Raw genomic sequence first — 19,585 nt, forward strand, 5'->3', positions numbered from 1 at the left:
TCTTCTGCAGGCATTATAAGCATTGCTTTACATTTCAAAGGCAATGCTAGTCAGAACTGCAACACCCACCCACACAGTCACAACAAGAGGTACACTGCCCTATTCACTAATAAGCTCAAGCTTGTATTCGATTTATCCACGATCTATTTGACAGCAATCTGACAGCATGAAAAGGGTTTAAATGGGGACAATTATGTGTTCAAATGTAGGCTGCTTTGGAAAACTGGCTAATGTAGATACTAACTCCGAACCTTCAAGTTCTTAACTTTATTGGAACTATACATATATTTATATTTTTACTATTTGAAGGTCAGAATGCAAAATTAAAATGAAGTCCTTAGGTACATAGGCTACTTCTAGATGACCTGTTCATTGAGGATTTATGCTGATTTGTTTGCACAAAGTTTGCAGGGATGTTAGATGACATTGGCCAAGATTATCCTCAGTGGTCTGGGGTGCAGGCTTGAAACCCGTAGCTATTTATTGAGCATTCATTCTTTTTTGCTTGCAGGGAGGTTAAATGGCATTGCTTCAAGCAAGTGTTATCATACACTTTCCACTGTATTTTCCCCATCACTTTCCTTACAGCACAAAAAAATCCAGTGCTGAAGGGGAAGTGGGCTTGTTGTGCAAGAGCAGCAAATCAGGTTTAATTGTGCAACCTGAATTTGCTCGTAGTTGATTGAATCACACCCAAACATGGCAGCAGCTTGACGCACCTGTGTGTGTGTGTGTGTGTGTGTGTGTGTGTGTGTGTTTAAGGAACTCTAAATGCAGAAAAATCATTAGCTAGTTTATCATCACTAAAATAGTTACATCTGAGTGTACTGCTTTAGTTAAACTCACTTTGAGTGGGTGGGTGTGGGCATGTGTGGGTATGATATATATATTGCTGAATAGATTTATTTTGTGATTCTATGAGCCACTTGATAATTAACAAAATGGAGCTGAGCAGACAGCTGCTGAAGCCGATGTTCTCAACTGACTCCTGTCAAGGTCTAATTCAATGAGCATTCTGTTCCCCAGGCTTTCTTATGAATGGCCTCAACAAAGCCAGTTTCACTGTAGTATGTTGTGATTCACACCAAGGAATCTGACAGCTCATAGTGGGTGCTGAAATCATGTGGCAGTGTATGAGCCATGACTCAGATTTTATTGTATTAAGTGCTGAAATCTGACTCTGATCAAATAGAAACTGACACTGTATTGGTCAGCATGGTGGTTTGCCTCAGGGTGACTCATCATGGAGCGCACAATCATTGATTCATATTTATTTGCCTTTTGAGTTGGACTCTTCTGTTGGAATCCTCATACTGCTATGCTAGGGTATGAGTCCACAGGTGAATCCTAAATTGCATGGGGGACCAGGTATCCTGTGTCCAATCCAGCTTGCCCAATGGCAAGGCATGACTCCCCTAAACACAAAGGAGATGCTGATGTGCATTTGTTATGACATCAACATCTGACTGGTAATTATGCAAAGGATGTTAGTGCCATATACACTAAGGTTACCAGACGTCCCCATTTCCTGGGGACAGTCCCCAGATTTACAAATTAGTCCCCATACAAAATTCATTGAAGTTGAAAAGTGTCCCCGGATTCATTGAAAAAAATCTGGTAACCTTAACATACGCTCTCCACATATGCTCTTGTCCCAGCTGCCATGAAGGGTGCCAACTGCCTAAGCCTAAATGCCACATGGGCCAGAGCCAAGGAGAGAAAGCCCTAGGTCAGATCCAAAGGTCCCACAGACTGTATCTTGCACGTGGGCTGCCAGTTCCCCACCCTTGGACTGCCCCCAATGATCATTTGAAGGCTTTTGGGGGTCCCCAAAGCTGGCCAAGTAGAGCTTCAGGAGAAAGCCTGAAGGAAGTGTGTTTTGCAGAGTTGAGACATCTAAAAGAGCCAGTTACTGTCATAATAAAACAGAAAATAAGGAAGATGGCCAAGTAGGATAATCTCTGTTTATCTGTTTTCAACAGTATGTTACAGTATGACAAAATAAAGCAACCTCTACAGTTCCACTAATATTATCCTGCTAGTGTTTTTAATGCCATGTTTTAAAATGAGTTTAGATTAAAATCAGCGGCACAATCCAAACTTTAGCTATTCCAAGGACCACATTCAACATGAGGTGGAAGATATCAACAGCAGTCGAGCAATAGTTCTTTGGATCCGGGTTCACCCTTTTCTTCTGCACCATTTCCCCAATCTGGATTTTCTGACTTGTGAGAACAGGATTCCTGCTGGACTATATGGACCTTTGGCCTGATATGGCAGAGCTCTTCTTATATTCTTAGTGCCATCTTTGGGTTCTAAGCCTATTGATTTCAGCATGTTTATTTCTTTGGTTAAAATCAGTGTGTGTGTGTGTGTGTGTGTGTGTGTGTGAATGATGACAAATTCATGGAGAATAAGGCTATCAATGGCTGCTCATCACGATGCATTAACAGATGGTGTGACAACTTCCCAACACTGTGTATCACTGACGCTTACTGGGACAAGGCGGGGGAGGGGGGCTCGGTGTGGGTGCAGGGTCAGGAGCATCAGATTGTCTCCACCACTGTGCCCACACCATGCACAACTCTCAGCTGCCTTGCTCCTCCCCTTCGGTCACCTGCTTGTCATTTCTACCATGATGGCTATGTTCTACTTCCACTGTGTTACAGTCAGAATAGACCCATCGAAATTAGTATACCTTAAGCGTTATATCCATTAATTTCAGTGGATCTGCGCTGAGTAGCACTGACACTGGATGCAATCTATTGCAAGTGCATTTTTCTGTGAATGATTTGGAAGCATAGTGCTCCTGCTGTCATTATGAAGCTAAAGAAGCCTACTATATATATGAAGTTAATTTTGCTCTAATCTGCCTTGGTTAGGATTTGCCCCAGGAGGTGGCATAAAAGGACTTTCAATAAATATCAGAAAAATCCATGTTAGGAAAATATTTGTGTCTGAATATTTCCAACAGAGTGAATAATAGTACTTCAATGTGTGGTTGTAGCACATATTGCAGTAATATATAAAACGATTCCAATTACTATAAAAAAAACCCTGCATCTTTCTAATATCCTCCAGCCTTCTATTAGGTAGGTAAGATTCCCCATAAAAAGACTTGTTCAGACCTTTTAAAACCATTTAGGCTCATCATCTTTTTTCTGCTTTTGGAAATTTTAACTCTCAAGGTTATTAAAAGGTTATCTGTTATTCCTATTTTTGTATTGGAACTATGATGATGTGTAGCGTAGTGACAGCCCTTTAGGAGCAAGTTTATTCTACAATTTATTTTTTAATACAAGACTCCAAAATGAAGAAAATCATTAGTGGGCCAGTAATATTCTTGGTGCAACTCACGTTCATAATTGTATTTGAATGAAATACTGTATTGTAGTTCAGCTGCTGGAACATCAACAATTTAGCTGCAGAATTGACTTTTTAAAAATACCCACTAGGTACTCTTTTCACTATGGGGTAATGGACAGTTTCCCTGCAACGTGACGCTGTATAATTCATGACTTACATCATAAAAAACAGCATAACCTCCAAAGTATTGGAGTGGGAATAGAAGAATGGAGCAGCTTTAAGACATGCTATGTTATATTACCAGTTTTTCAATTGTTGAGGTTCCACTGCAATAACTGGCCAACTGGTTGAGCTGTGCCCAAACCCCAGATTGTGTATGCGCCAGTATATAGTCAGAAAACTTCTGACCTCCAAGCCTATTGCATTCATACAACTAGACAGACAACATAGAGCCACTTCGTGTTGGACTAGGAGCAGGAGACCAGGGTTCCAATGCCCACTCAGCCATAAAACTCACTTGGACCAGTCACTATCATTCAGGCTAACATAGGGCTGTTCTGAGGATGCAGTGGAAAGGGGAGAAGTGTGTGTGGCAACTTGAGCTCTTTGGAGAAAATGTGGGATATAAATGTGCATATGTATGTGATATATATAGTATCAGCCATAGATTGTATTGTATGGTTAGTGGTTTTCATTTCACTCTGGCTTATGCTGTGTTGCATACTTCAGATATTGTCTACTAATGTTGAAACTAATGAATGGGTTTTGACACTGTAGGCGTGATCCAGAGCAAGCTGAATATATGCAAGTCCCACTAAGGTCAATGTTCTTAGAACAATACTCAACTGAGGATCATGCCAACCCCAAGTTGGCCACTGAGGGCATAAGCCTGACAGAGATCTGCAGCCAGTGCTGGTTCCATGATGAACGTACGGTATTTGTATAATGCATAACATTTACAAACCTATGCTTTATATTTTAGATGTATACTTTAAAGTCTTAGGCAGATACCCCCCCATGGCCATGATTCATGTGCAAACAAGGTGTTAATATATGACTAGTCAGGTGAGAATGTCAATAGCTAAACTACCTTTCACCGTTTAAGAGTCTAGATAATAGGGATGTGCAGTTAAATGAACTTATTCCTGCAATTATGAATCCACCCAGTAATTTATGTATGTGAGCCTGTCTATATGCATTACTCTGCTTAGCTTGGGGTTTTTGCGTTGCGTGTTTCTGCATCTAAAATACTCCATATAAACTAATTTTAACAGGCAAGGAGGGGTCCCTGCGGCCTCTCTCCAAACGGCGCCCCCTGGCGTTCGGTTCCAAGGGACTTTGTCGGAAGAAGCGGGCAAAGATCTGGCTATGGGGCAGTTAAGATCGTGTGTTGGAGAAAACAAGCCTGCCATTCCCCCTTCAGCGAAAAAGCAAAGCCGAACAGGATGAAATTGTCTCGGCACCAATCTAGACCGAAAACCTTCCCGGAATGAAGCCGACAGGTAAGGCGGGAACCGGGGAGGAGGCAGTTTCCACGCGAGGGCGGAACTGCTACCAGCTGTGCAGGAAAGGCGGATGGAAAGGAAAAAAGAGACCTTCGCTTTCTCAACCTTTCACGCCCGGTTAAGTATATGTGAATATACATGGACGTAACCAGGAGACTTTTCCAATCGCTTCCATTCCCAGCCCTTTTGCGCGTTCACGAGGATCGCCCGCAGACCTGACTCTCGCTCGGGCGGCTTCTCCTTTAGCCTTGAGGAAGGGCTCTCTTGCAGGGCTGGATGGACGGAGAGCCCCTCGCTGACCTAAGCAGGATCCAGTCGAGTACTTGGTGTTTGGAGGACTCTTGGGTTGGTGGATGGGGGGAAATGCCAAGCCAAGCTCCCTGGGGTCACCGAGCCTCCACCATCCAAGCTCCCGTAGCGGGGATCCAGACTGCCTTCTACCTGGCCAGGGATTTGGATCCTTCTCCATCTACCCTTCCTCATGGTAGACCTCACTCCTAAACCGCTTTCCCCGTTCTTCAGCACCAAGGATGACAGAGCACCTGTTGCCAATGGCCATGCCCAGCAATGCTCCCCATCCCGCAGCTGCTTTCCAGTTGAGCCTACCCCCGACCCCTCAGGAGGAGATGCCGACACGAAGCCCCCTCTCCAACCCCGGAGACACTCCACTTGGCCTGCTTCTCTTCCCGGACGGACACCCCGTCGGAAATATTACTCCACCCTGGCACCCTCCCTCCCCAGGACGGATATCTTCCTCCGGGCAGAGCCTCCAGGTCCCAAGAACCTCAAACACCTGTGGCATGAGGCTGGGCGACTCACCTGTGAGCGCCTGAAAAGCTCAGGAAGCCCACACCAGCCCAGGTGGTAGGCGAGGGAAGTCGCCCCTGCAAGCTTTACTTACCGGGGGCTTCTACCAGTGCACCAGAAAAACACACACACACACACACACACACACACACACACACACCCCATTCAGGCAGCTGAGGCTGAGGCAGCTGAGCCCGCCCAGGCGAGCCTGAGCAGCTGCCCGTCCGGTCTCGGTGCAGAGTCCGAGGGGCTGCCGGGTACTTACAATTTCCCCTTCGATCTCCGGAGCCGGGTGCAAATCTTTGCATTGCTCACATCCGTTCGCAGCGGGCTCTTCAGCCGGGGACGGCAGCTCGCCCGCCATGCGCATGCGTCTCTCTGCTTCGCCTAGGAAGCCCGGGCTGCTGGAGCGTCCACACCCGGGCTCGGTCCCCAACTTCCTTTCTTCTCAGGCACCACAATGTCCAGGTGGCCGCCTACCCTCCACCCCAGCGCCTTTCTGGTGGACGTGGAGGGGAAGACACGGACTGGAGGCGCCGGGAAACGGAGCCCAGGGACCCCAGAGAGAGACCGTCCTCGGCCAAGCAAGCGCCTGCTCGCCTCCGCTGGCGCGATTCAGCACCCTGGACAGCTCCCGGCCAAGCGCTCTCTGCAGAGCGCCGTCATTTTCCCGCCTCCCTCGCCGGCTCCCCCCTCTGCCCGCCCCCGGAGAAGCGCCCCGGCTGTTGAAAACACCACACACGGGCACGTGCCCGCGCGGATGCCAGCCCAGGCAACGGACATCTGGAGCCACAAACATCTGCAGCAAACACATTGTGAAAACAGATGGGAGGGAGGGAGGGAGGGGAGGCGGGTAGCGAAGAGGGAGGCTCCGGCTTTGCTTCGGATCTCCCTCGGGGAGGAGAAATGGAGGGGTAAACAAGGTGTTTGTGCAGGAGAGATGAAAAGACAGAGGCATTCATTTTGCCTGTCACAGCCACCCGCTCCCCTCTAACATCCTGACCGCTTTATCAGACGATCTAAACGGACGGAAGAACCCTCTTGGATACGGGCAGGGACGTCTCCTTTCACTAAACCTCACGAGGGCTTATTTTTCTCTGTTAAGCAGAAGAAATCAAATGCAATGTGGAAGAAATCGCGGCATAAATTGGATCTGGAGAAAAAGCCTCGCCTACCCACCCCTCTCCCCACAGCACGCTAGGTAGGCTTAAGTGCTAAACGGAACCCTTAAGAGCCTCTGTAAGGGAAACGCGCGGTTGCACGGGAAAGTCCTGCCCCAGATTTGTTTGCGGAGGCGAGGCGAGCAAAAGCGCCTTGCGAAGAGGCTGGCATGGAAGCGATCAGGTGATGCAGCTCTGCCAGGAGTCGGCTGCTGCTTTCAGGCACTGCCTTTCCTGCCTCTCTTTCCTGGGCTTCCTGGCTCGCGCAAGGAGAGGGCGAGAGAGCAGCGCTGTTCTCCCCGAAACTGAAATTGATTCGATGCATAAATAACCTGGGCGTCACTTCCTCCTTCTTCTCGGCAGCTTGAATCAGGGCTCCCTGGTTACCGGCAGAGGCGAGCGCGTTCATCAAGGCAGCCGCGGCGACCACGACAGGTCGCATCCTGTTTGGATTGGCTCGGAAACCCGAGATTCCGAGGAGGAAAACAAGCGCCGCCGCCAACAGCTTCTCGTCCCCACTGCTTCCTAGTCTCACGCCTAGCTCAGAAGCCGCGCTGCCCTTCCAGCTCTGTAAGGTCTCAAAGCTGACCCCCACCTCCCTAAATCAGCTGCTGGGACTCGGGACTTATTTACAAGCACATTTCGGATCCGGGTGTCATGATGTCATTGTTGCTCCACTCCATACACTTTCACTCCATGCCCTGAAGTTGCAACAAACGAAAAAGTGCCTCTGAACATGCCTTTCATCTTACCTTTCCTCTGAGGAACACAGCCCCTGATACAAAACACCGGGGATAATTGGGAGGCCCTTTGTGGTAGAGGAAAGGGTTAAAGCCAAGCAAAAACTTTCCTCTATAACCAGGCCTTTAACTATCTGTGTGGCCTTTTGGAAGTGGGCGGGATGCTTATACTGTATTTCTTTCTTTTCTTGGTTTCAGTCTATCTGTTTGGGTTTTTTTCCCTGTTTGTTTTGTTGTTTGTAGGTCGTTTCATAAGCCAGAAGAAAAAGAAAGACTAACAGATAATAATAATAATAATAATAATAATAATAATAATAATAATAATAGAAGAGCCTGGGCTCAGTCTCAGAACCTGGTTTACTTAAGAGTCATGTGCAAAGTGGCTTTAGCTGCTCGCTGAGGCTGGCTCCTGTATTGCCTCAGTGGGGTGCTGCAGCAAATGTTGGGTTCCTGACGCCTCCTCACACCATAATTGCAACCTTGATTCTAAGTCTACGCAAGCAGGCCCCACTTCTGGATCACCCCGTTTATTCGTTTATTATTCAATAATTATAGCAAATGGATTGTGTGATCATCTCTCGAACAAATCTACATACATAGTCCCAGTTCACATTTAAGGTTATATGTACGGTGAGCAAAGGCACATAATCACCTGTTTCCACATCTCAATGTGTGTACATGCAGCCTATGCTCTGAGACTATGTGTGATACTGACAGTCAATCATTGCAGCCAGCTCCATGCAGCCGGCAGCCAGTTGAGGTCAGCGAGTGAATTCTAGACAGGCTTGAGCACCATTGCCTTTCTGTTTTTGAAAACCAGCTATTAGCTCCTTCAGCTTCTGGGGCTGTATACTTCTGAATGCAAATATGTTTGAGGACAAGCAAAGGTGAAGGCTAATGAATCAGAGTGTTTCGTTCCATATGTTCTTACGGGTAAGCTTTCCTATTTAGAAACAAGTGTGTTGCACACAACCTCCTTAAAAAGAGGGGATTGGGATGTGGATGAGCTGCTCCTATTTCCCCCAGGGGGATCCTGTTCAAGCAAGTGGTACTCACATCACTGTGCTGTTTTGAGAAAGTCTTGTGTGTCCTGAATGCTGCTTCTTTACATTTAGAGCATCTCAGGGGCTCCGAGGAGCTGCAGCTGCGTAAGGCCAGCTCTGCCAAGAGGCCTCCTAGTAAGGCGTCGAGCGGACCCAGAGCTGCCGCTTCCCTCCGGAGCAGAGTCCTTGTTCGGAAGGGTGAGATGTTAGAGAAAGGGGCAGCTGGCAGGGATGGAAGGCATGAGTGGTAGGCTAAAGGTTGAAAGCGTGGCCTGGACAAGAGAGGGAAGCTGGGAAGGAGGACAGAGAGGGATTGGAGAATCTAGGGAGTTGGGTGAAAACATGGACAGAGCGGGGAAGGAAAGAGAGAGAAATACAAAACAAAAATTACCAAGATGCTCAGCTAGCTTGATCCAAGTTGCTTGGCTTTAACAGTACAAGCCTAAGCATACCTACTCCCTGCAAAAATATGAGAGGCCCCATCAGTATTGGCATTCCACAGGCTCTTGAGGACACACCTGCTTAGGCCAGCATTCCCTGAACTTGAACTTTCTGATCTAATTGTTTTTAAACTGTTTTAAATATTGTGCTTTACACCGGCATGTTTTACTGTTTATTTTAGTTATGGATGTTTTTAATGTGTTGATGGAATTGTTTAACTGTGTATTTCAATTATGCATGGCTTTTACAATTGATCTTATACTTGTAAACTGCTAAGAAGCCGTTTTGGCATGCAAGCAGTAAACATATGTCAGGATCCTCTTTCAGTTTAAGGAAGGGGGCCAGGTACTGGAATAAACTGTGTTTGTTTAAACAAGAATCATGATAATATAAAACATGATAATCCAGCATCAATACTTCTCCTGATCACTTCTAGGACACTTCTGCATCCTATCTTTTGCATCTCCTATTTCCAGATGTGGGCTTTAGAACTCAGTTGGAAATTTAGAAAAAGTCCTAAGAAAAAGAACATACAAAATGGCCAACCTCTTGTATCAAAAATTATGCGACTTCATGTGCTGGCTGGCTCTGTCATTGTTGCCCTCTGCTGGGCATATGGCTGGCTTGATCTGATGGTGCCCAGGCATGTGTGCTGGTGTGACTATATTTTACTGAAAACCACCCAAGGAGCTTCATGCTGATTCATCCAAACTGTGTCAACAGAATCTCCAATCCCAGCTACAATCCCAGTGTTTAAAATATTTTTAAAAAACGGAACTTGCATTCAATTGTATCAGTTTCAGGATACCTAAAAGATCATCTCACCCCTTGTATATCCAGACAATCACTGTTCTCTGCAAGTGAGGGCAACCTACAGATGCCATCTTATCAGGAGGTCTGCTCTCGAGTCTCCACAATGTAGAAATTGGGCATTTAGTGTTGTGGCACCTATGCTCTGAAATTTCCTCCCCTCACATATTAAACAGGTGTCATCTCTGTTGTTTTTTCATTGTTTACTGAAGACCTTCCTCTTTCAATAAGACTTTTTAGTCAAGATCTTTCCCAGTCTGCATCTGTATTAGAATTATTTTAAATATATTTCAAATATATTTTACCACTGGTTGTTTGCCACCCTAGCCTCCTTTGGGAGGACAGGAGGGCTATTAATAAATATAAAATAAAATAACTATATTGATTACAAGTAGACAATGCCTGTTTTCTGCTGCCTACAACTTTAGAACTTTCCATCCAAATGTCATTCATTTTTCAGGTATTGTACTACTCCTCTACGTCATCAGACCTGCCACGTTTCAGGCCTGCCATGTTATCTTTATGTGATGGAGGTCCCCATGTTATAAGCGGCTAGAAACGTGTAGTATCTTCTTAGCTTCAATTTCCTTTCAGTGAACACTTGTAATGGTGACATTGTCTATCTAAATGGCCTTAAATGTGCAATCACTGTGCTACTCCCCAAAGGCATAAAACCTCACAAGTTTCATATTGTTTTATGCCTCTGATTGGAGTTTTCATTTCTTCTCTTTTTTAAGAACACTCACAAGATTGCCTCTACAGACTGCATCCAGTGTGTATCAATTCACAGTGCTTCTTGGGGGCTTTTTGCAGATTTTTGAGCTAATTTACCTGTGCTTTAGTTCGACAGTTTTAATGTCTTATCACTTTCAGAGCACACCAAGACCGCTTCTCCATCCTGCAGAATGTTCCTGGATGCAACAGTATGCACCAGTTTGATAAGAAATGCATTGCAGCACCTCTTGTCAGTTTCAGGAACCAGTCCTATAAGACAGGGCTTCACAAACTTTCCCTCACCATGGTCCACTTGAAAACTGCTGAGGATATAAGTAACAGTACACAGACCACATGAATGAAGCTCACAGACAACTGGTGGTTCACCTGCTATAAGAAAGAGATGGGAGAAATGAAGGAAAATGATTCTATTCATTTCTTACAGAAAAACAAATTGTAGCACAATTCGAACCCAAGATCCTACAGGATGAGTGAATTTGGAGCACACAGACCTCTGGCTGGGCCAGCCAAGTCTGGGCTCAATGGGGCTATGCCAGTTATGTCCTTCACTGCCATATACATAGGGGGAAAATCCCCATCCTTGGCTCAGATGACTCTCAGCTGGTCCTGGTCCTTGAAAGAGGGTGTTCCAGTGCTATGGTGGAAGCAACCTTATAACCACAGGATCCAAAGCTCCTTAATTCCAAGAGGTACCAAGATTGGGCACAGGGGCACCAACTCCTAGGAGCCCAGTTTGTTTGCCCCCCCATCTATATATTTTTTTGGGTGGCTCCCCAGTGTTAAAAAAAGCAGGGGGCTATCCTGGAAAATGGCAGGACTGGGTATCTGGAATCCTGAACAGAAGCAGTCCACACTGCTTTTCTTTTTTGGTTACTATCCCACTTTTGATTTCTAATTCCATGTTGATTAATATGTCATGCATAACGCTTTTTGAAATATTATTCTGTTTCAAAAATTGTAGAGTTGGAAGAGTTTAAATGAAACTTTAACACATGGCATGATAAAAGTCTGTATTTTTATCAGGACAAGTTACTTGTTTTTGTTTTTTTACTGTTGTAGCAATTGTTTTCTCAAAATTTATCTTCTGTGCTATGAAAATAAATAAAAACAGTTTAAAAATTGATAGGGTACATTTTAACGTTTTCAAGGCAATCAGAAATCTTCATGTTTGGGAAAGCTACATCTGTTGCCTATCTTGGAGATATTAATGGTAAATGAATCACTGTGAGCTTAAAAAAAATGTGGCTAACTCCAACCTTGATTGGTTGCCTGGCTCCTAAATTGTAAACCCTTTCACTAGGAAATAGGAACCTGGCTTTATTTGAAGCTGAGAATTGGCCATCTGATGAAGAGTTCTGTATTGTATTAATACAGTCTTAATAATATTCCTCCATAAACAAAAGGAAATATGCATTTGCAGGTGATTGTGATGAAGAGCTTCCCCTTCTCTTTATTGTGCTTTTAAGGAGAATAAGAAGGTTCCATTATGGTTGCAATTCTAGGCACACTTAGGAGGAAGTAAACAGCACCGAAGAGAAGCAGAAAGGCATAGAAAAGGGCTGTATTTATACACTTAGGCTACAATGCTAAGTGCCAGGGGGATGGGGAACCAGAGGTGCTTGAACTGCCTTATCCAGCAACAATTTCCATCCCATTAAGAACTTAGAACCAAGGAAGCGGCCTTATACTAAGCCAGACCATTAGTCCATGGTGGTGGTTCACCAGCGGTTCTAGCCCTTCCTGGACATGCTGGACATTGAGCCTGGGCCTTCTGCATGCAAAACAGATGCCATAACCCTTCCCCAAAGGGAGAGAATTTTATTATGTCAGATCCAAGCATGGTGCAGTTTTCTTCCTCATTTGGAGGCAGACTGAGAGACTGTGAAGACCTTTGGATCCATGCCATGCTCTGGTACACATCAATCCACTCCCTGGTACCACTTTTGTGGCCCTACTATCGATGTTGGATTTCCGGCATCAGTAGCGCAAGAGCCACAGAGGTGGTGGGGAGGAGGCACCTGAAACCAAATCTCCATCTTTGAGGTTGGACCCTCTTTCTCTGCCATTGGGAGAGGAAATTGTCAGATATAGCTATGGAGTCACCTTCGCAACACAGGAGATGCTACAACCTACTTGGATGGGGATAGGGTTGCGGCAGGGCAGGGTGGCCCCAAGGGAAGGGCAACATGGACACCCCTGCAGTCAATCCAGCACTTCCACTGGTGTGCTGGTGCAGAACTGCCCTCCCTGTTCTCTCCAGGTAAGCTGTAGCAAGCCCTGTGTTGGGAAGGTAGCTCCATGGCTCTGATCCACCACTCTGGCTGCTACTGCTGTAGGCCATAGGGCTGTAGGGTTGCAAAGCTACTTTCTGGAGGCCCCAGCTTTCTGGTAGTTCAAGACAGCCCTCCAAAAGGTACCTCTTCACACAACACATAATGTATGGAATTTACGGCAAAAGGATGTCTGATGGCCACTTGCTTATGTGGCTTTAACAGGGATTAAACAAGTTCATGGGAGACAGAGCCATAGCTATGAGAACCTCTAGGTTCAGAACCAGTATGCTATGGAATAATAGCTACTAGGGAGCAAAAATGAGGCAAGGCTATTGACTCCACACCTTGCAGACTTCCCAGAAGCACTTTCTTGGCCTCTGTAGAGAGCAGGATGCTAGACCTTTGCTCTGATCCAGCCAAGCTCATGTTTGTTGAAAAAATGAAGCCATTATTTGTTATATTTATCTTTTTAATATCACCTGTTTCCTATTTGCTTTAAAAGCACACACACATATAATGCCTTTAGGTCTCTGAGCATTATATAGGCCCCCAAAGTGCTTACTTTTAATCCGTGTTTCCAAAGTCCATATACTGCTGAATGCAGCAGTAAACAACAATTCAGTAAGATTTACTCTCCTGTCCTTTCCTGCTCCTTATAACCTTTTGTGATTAAAAAGAAGAAGGTATAACACGTCCAGTATATATAAAATGGGCATCAGGACAAAAAAGTACACCCTGAAAAAGAACCATACAGAAACATGGAAAACAAAATCGTTAACAAGAGAAACTATGATAAGGGTACCTACAACTAATACTAGTGGCAGAGCAAAAATAGGGCGGGGGAGTTTGAAGAGCACAAGGTCCAAATAAGTTTAATAATTCTTCTAAATGAATAACCCACTTGACTAGAACAAGGCGATCCATGGTGTGAGTGGTGTTGATATAAGTTAAGAGTGAGAGTGAGAGTGAGTGAGTGTGTGTGTGTGTGTGTGTGTGAGAGCGAGAGAGAGAGAGAGAGAGAGGGATACCCATATGGTCACAAAATATTGTGGCATGGCAGAACCCTTGGTGCCTTTAAATTTATGAGTTAGCATCTTCAAGGAAACTGTCTTTTTATACCACATGCCCATTATAATGGTCAAGGAACCTTCCAGCCCTGGGTTGTAGTTAAATGGGCTGTGATCAGAAGGAACATAATCAAAGGTTTGATTAGTAGGGTGTTTTTGTCTCCTTCAAATAAGGAGAGCAGACATAACTTTGGCTCTTTAACTGCCTGTTTACCAATTATGGATGTAATTTTCTCCATCCTTCAACCCCAGAAAACAGAAACAAAATGACAGCCCCAGAACATAAGCCGAAAAGCATGGTTATCTGGGCAGTCTCACCAACAGCAATTAGATCCTTGACCCAATATATGAGCAAGCCTGGGCAGTGTGTGAGACCACAGAAGCACCACTTTGAGAGAGTTCTGCGTATTGGCAAAAGCTGAGAAGGGCTTGGTAGACCAGACCCCCCCCTCCCCGCCATACAGCTGGCCTAGAGTTTCCCCCAGGTCTTCCACCCACACCACCTTCAAACTGTCAAATGGGGGGAACTGGCTTCTCAAAAGCCATTGATAAAAAGCAGAAGCCAGCTTCTTATGAGTTTTAATGTCTACATGAACCCGCTGGGTGATGTCATTTGGGGATTTGGGTTTAAGTGTCACCAGTAGGTTGATGACACTCAACTCTCAACCTTTTAATATTAATCATCTAACCCTAGAGAAGCACTGGAAATTCTGAATGGGTGTCTGGAAGACAAACAATTGAAGATTCTTCTGCTCTCGGTGGAGGTTTGCAACTAATTTTGATTGGGGTTGTATTCTCCCTTGAAGTATCAAGTTCATTTGGGGCTTCCTGTACCTCACTTTGTCCCTGGATGGCCAGGTAATGTCAGTGGCCAGCAGTGACAAAGAAGGCAGTTATTTGGAAAGGGCCTTATTGGTGATGATTCTGTAGATATGTGTCAAATTCTCTCACGGGGCAGGGATTGAGGTTCATCCACCAAACTAATTCCTCTTCATGCTGTTAGGCAGGTGTTGAAACCCCTTTTATTAATTCCAGAAGACATTTTATAATTGAGCTCTACTGTCCTCATTTTATATCCTTTGGCTTTCATGCTTGTGTGCTTTTAATCTGTTTCATTTATTTATTTTTTTAAAACTATTTTTGCATTATCAGATTTGTCATTTTCTACTTATATAAGCCATTTTGTAGGTGGGGTGTTTTTTTTTTAAAAAAGCAGGGTATCTTAAAAAAATAAATAGAAGGTACCACTTGAAATTACAACCAGAATGAGGTTCTGTGTTTGCAATTCAATTATACCATTTCTAACCACAACAAAAACAACTTTTAGTTTGAATGAATTTCCTGGAAGCTGGAAAATATTCTGTTTACAGAACAGACAGAGCTATCATGTACCTAATTACGACATTGTCTTATGCATTTTAATTTTCAGTTCATTCCCTCTGAAAGTACAGTTTAATGTGCATATGACTAATGCCTGTTTGGAGTTCATGTTGCTGAGGCATACCAGATTTTCACATGTCAGAAATTCCTTATTCATTTTAACTAATAAGGAAAGAAAGAAAGAAACTCATCACTAACCTTAAGGAGAAATAGGGAAGGGAGAAATGAGTCTTTCTGGAACATCCTGTTGACTAAATGTTGTTGGATTAAAGACTTAAAGTATTGTTCCATTAATTTACTTTATAGCTGTTGAAACATCTACTGAAAAGTTTGTCTTGGAACTGAAATTAAGCATCACAAGGAATGCCAAGAACAGCATTTCTGGGAAGAGACCTGTATCTCATGAGCTTAATGTATGTGCATTGAAGAAGTAGCTATTGCAATTCTGGCAGCTGGGATTTGCAATGTAGAATGCCACAGTTCAGGGCTCCAGACTGCTGGCAACGCCCCCCTCAGGATACTCCATTCCCTGTTCTTCTCCCTATTTACCGCTTTTTCCTCCTGTACAGTCAATTAACATTTCATGCCCACTGAGCATACTCAGTCCTCATTAGGCTGCAGCAATTTTGAACCTCGCATTGGTTCATTCCTCTAAACCATTTCTCTAATTCTTCACATCTTGGGGTTCCCACAAGCCTGTTAATAGCTTTTTCTTGAACATGGATGGTGTCATTCTGACCACATAAGAACAGGCATTTGCAAGATGAGGAAGTAGGGGGTAGCAGTGAGGAAGAGAGGTGCCCACTGTGGGCAACTTGCCCTTGGGCCCATCAAAATCTTGAACTGGCAACTCAAGATAGTGTGCAATAGAGATGCACTCTCCAATAGTATGAATGTAACATGGCACATTTGCCAAAAAAGTTGGCAAATCTTGAAATAAGGCAGGGCAGGGAAACTTCCCTGGTCAGTGGGCCAGATCTTTATCTCAAAACCTCTGTCGGGTCAAATTTGACAATCCCAATGGTTAGGACTTTGAAGACCCTTTTGCAAGCAGAGCTGTGCTACTCTTTGAACATCCAGTTTTCAGGGCTTCAAAGAGCAGCACTGGGAGAGAGAAATGGTTTCCGCTGAAGGTGCTGATAAAATGGCATTTCCCCTTCATTTTAGCAGATGCTCTACCATTGAGCTATGGTTTCCCCCCTGAACTTGCCACTCCTTACAGCCCTAAAAACACCATGTGTGCAGCACATATTGATCAGGTCCTTTGGTCACACAGGTTGAGGTAAGACTTTTTCCAAATGATAATCTGAAGTCAATGTGAAATTTTGCATTACTGAATTAAAATACTCCAGCAGGTGTCACTGTAGGCATAGTCAAAGTAAGCAGAATCATTATGGCAAAGACAATAGCAGAAATGTTTCCTGTCCTGAAGCATTTTCGTATGCAGGGTTTATACTGCCTTTGGGACTTGCCTGTGAGCACCTGATCATATTCATAAGTGGAAGAGGATCAGAAGCGAGCAATTTGCAATGCAAATAAGCATTCCAGCTAATGGAACGTTTATACTCCAAACTGACTAGAGGAAGAACTGCTTTGAGCCTTACGCCTGAAAACACGAATGGTCCCCTCCCTGCTTTTGAGCACCTGTATTTCAAACATAAATACTTAGAACTAAGTCCCACAGATGCTGTATCCACACAAGGGCACCAGTGCATACGGCGACAATTTTTTTTCTGTGTGTGCTTTCATCAATGTATGAGCACTTTCAATTGTATTCCCCCAATATCTATCTTGATGTTTCCTGGCCTGTCCAAACTAGTGGGCAGTACTTGGTGGGATGTATTTCTGCAGTGTGTTGTTATAGCGAAAGGGCAAGCTCTGGTGATTGGCTATAGTGTTCATTCTTATAGGGCAAAAATGAATTCCTATAAGAGAAGCACAAAGGAAACTTGATATGGCTAAACCCTAACTGCTGGTCACCTAAAATCAGGGCTTTTTTTTTTTACAGCTGGAACTCAGTTCTGGCACCTCTCAGGTGGGTGCCATTGCTATTCTAAGAGAATGAGGGAGGTGTTCAGGGTGAGTTTCAGCACCTATTTTTCTAGAAAAAACAGTACTGCTTAAAATTAATCACAAGATTATATGGGTTTTATTTAGGGCAGCCACTTGCATATCACAAACAGATGAGGCTACATATTTGCATAAATTTGAAGGTGCTAACTGACATGCATAGCTGCAGATTGAGAAATCACTGCTGAAATTTAACAATCCATCTCATCATTGGGGAGAAGACTGCGAGGGCTTGTCCACATTTCTGCTTGTCCGGTGCTTAGAAAGCATGGGTCCAAGTAGTTTTCCTGTTGCCCCGGTCCTTTCCCGGGGAAAACTTGCTCTTCAGTGCTAAATCAGAGCAAATGTCAATCTGGAGAAAGTTTGAATTGCCATTTGCTCCAACTGAGCACTAAAGAGCAGTTCCCCCCAGGGAAAGCAGCAGGGATGAGAGGAAGTGGGTAAGCCCTGGGTGTGATCAGGAACCTGTGTGCCTGCTCTGTTTGCTTGTCCAGGTACTAACTATTGAAAGGCAACTTCAAAGATTCTGCTCTCCCTGCTTATGGGCATTTTTTCTTAAACCGTGCAACTCTTCACATAGAAGATTGTTCTCTGACAGTCAGATAGAGCACTGTCTCTGTAAAGCATTTGAGCACTCTGCTGAGGTCTCTGGGTGGAATGGCTGTAGGAGAGTCTGTTACAGCTGCCTCCTATATAGATTCTAATAACCAGGCAAGCAGATTAAAAGTTGAGTCTCAAAAAACACTGCTGGTATTCAGGCACATGGCTGACTCACATATTGATCTTTGTGCTGGGGAGGCAGCCAAGCTAATCCATACAAAATCCCTCAAGGAGCTTGATCTCAACCAAGACAGATGTTATTTGCTTCTTGCTTAGGGTCAAGCTCAAAGTGATATGCTAGGAAAGAACAGCTTGCTAATTGGACCATTGAAATCATTAGTGTTACTGTTTAAGGCCGTGAGCTGCCAGGAAGAAAAGGCAGCAGAAAGGAAAGCGCATGGTTCTGTGAAGCCTCATCAATTGCTTCCTTTAGGTCGGAACTTGCTCTATACAGTCTTCATGCTTAATAAACATGAAGCCCTCCCTCTGGGGTCACTAACCTCTGTGCAGAACAGAAGGTTGGTCTGAAGTTCCTCAGACCACAGATAATTATGTTAAACAATGGAGGAAGGTCATGATAGGATTAAGTTAGGTTTTCTCATATTTGATGATACTGGGACCTCTTCAAAATGGTGGAGAGGTACTACACGGAAGACAACATACTCTGGCCTCTGCCATGAGCCAGGGAACCTCAGATCACAATCCCTTTTCCTTTTGCATCATTTCTTTTCGATTATAAGCATGAAGGTAAGGAAAGTGTTATTACTGATCATTCTAAAGCATTCTAGGAGCTTTTTCACAGGCTGAAGAGTAGAGTAAACAAATAAAAATTAGCAACATCAAAGCTTACATTTTCCTAGTTCAGTACAAACAATACAACTCCAGATTTTAAATATGTAAGTGTGGCTGCTCTGAGCCAACCTCAGCTTGATTTGTTGGACCCTGATTTGGGCATTAATGTGGAAACATTTGCCTACCCACTATATAGTAGCTACTTAATGCCTTTCTTATGGTGGGTGTAGATACCAGCTTTCCTGAATACTTAGCAATTACATGAGGTTGGTCATAGAATCATAGCACTGTAGAACTGGAATAATGCAGTGAAGGAATAACCTCAGGTGTTGGAGACTACAGTCAGAAGGCACCTTTCCACAGTTGTAATTACCACACACTAAGGTATTAAGTCGCTACTGTGTCTTCTGTATGCAGCCTATTCCCATTCAGCATTCACAGAGATAGTACTGATTCATGCAAAATCTTAATACCTTGAACTGAGCCTGGTAGTTCGCTGGCTATGTGATCCCACCTCACTGCCCCAGGTGGTAAGTAGTAGACAGAATCTTCTATTTTTCAATTGCATTTCCCAGTCAGGAGGGTTTTTATACTCAGGGCTTTTTTAGACATCCATTTATTGAGCTTTGATCTTGAGAGGTTTGTAGGGAGATTAGATGTTGGCTACTTGATGAGTATTCACTCTGCTGTCTGAAAGACCTACACTGGCTCCCAGTAGGTTTCTGAGTACAATTCAAAGCACTGGTGCTGACCTTTAAAGCCCTAAATGGCCTCGGCCCAGTATACCTGAAGGAGCATCTCCATCCCCATTGTTCAGCCTGGACACTGAGGTTCAGCTCTGAGGGCCTTTTGGTGG

General features: G+C 44.4%; 1 protein-coding gene across 6 annotated transcripts in view; it reads right to left on the bottom strand.

The window, feature by feature from the left end:
- Window positions 1-19,585, bottom strand: part of RGS20 (regulator of G protein signaling 20) — a 46,147-nt gene that overhangs the window by 15,328 nt on the left and 11,234 nt on the right. The window contains exon 3 of one of the 6 annotated variants that reach the window (XM_081874772.1): window positions 8,575-8,883. The exons of 2 other annotated variants lie outside the window; for them this stretch is intronic. In XM_081874772.1, the coding sequence (XP_081730898.1) occupies window positions 8,575-8,883 (309 nt within the window). Of the gene's footprint in view, window positions 1-5,712; window positions 5,751-5,883; window positions 6,398-7,110; window positions 7,830-8,574; window positions 8,884-19,585 lie in introns of those variants that run through there. 3 more of the 6 variants (XM_081874771.1, XM_081874769.1, XM_081874770.1) reach the window with 3 other exon arrangements.

The sequence above is a fragment of the Podarcis erhardii genome (assembly GCF_964252035.2).
Source record: "Podarcis erhardii genome assembly, chromosome: 8".
Classification (NCBI taxonomy): Eukaryota; Metazoa; Chordata; class Lepidosauria; order Squamata; family Lacertidae; genus Podarcis; species Podarcis erhardii.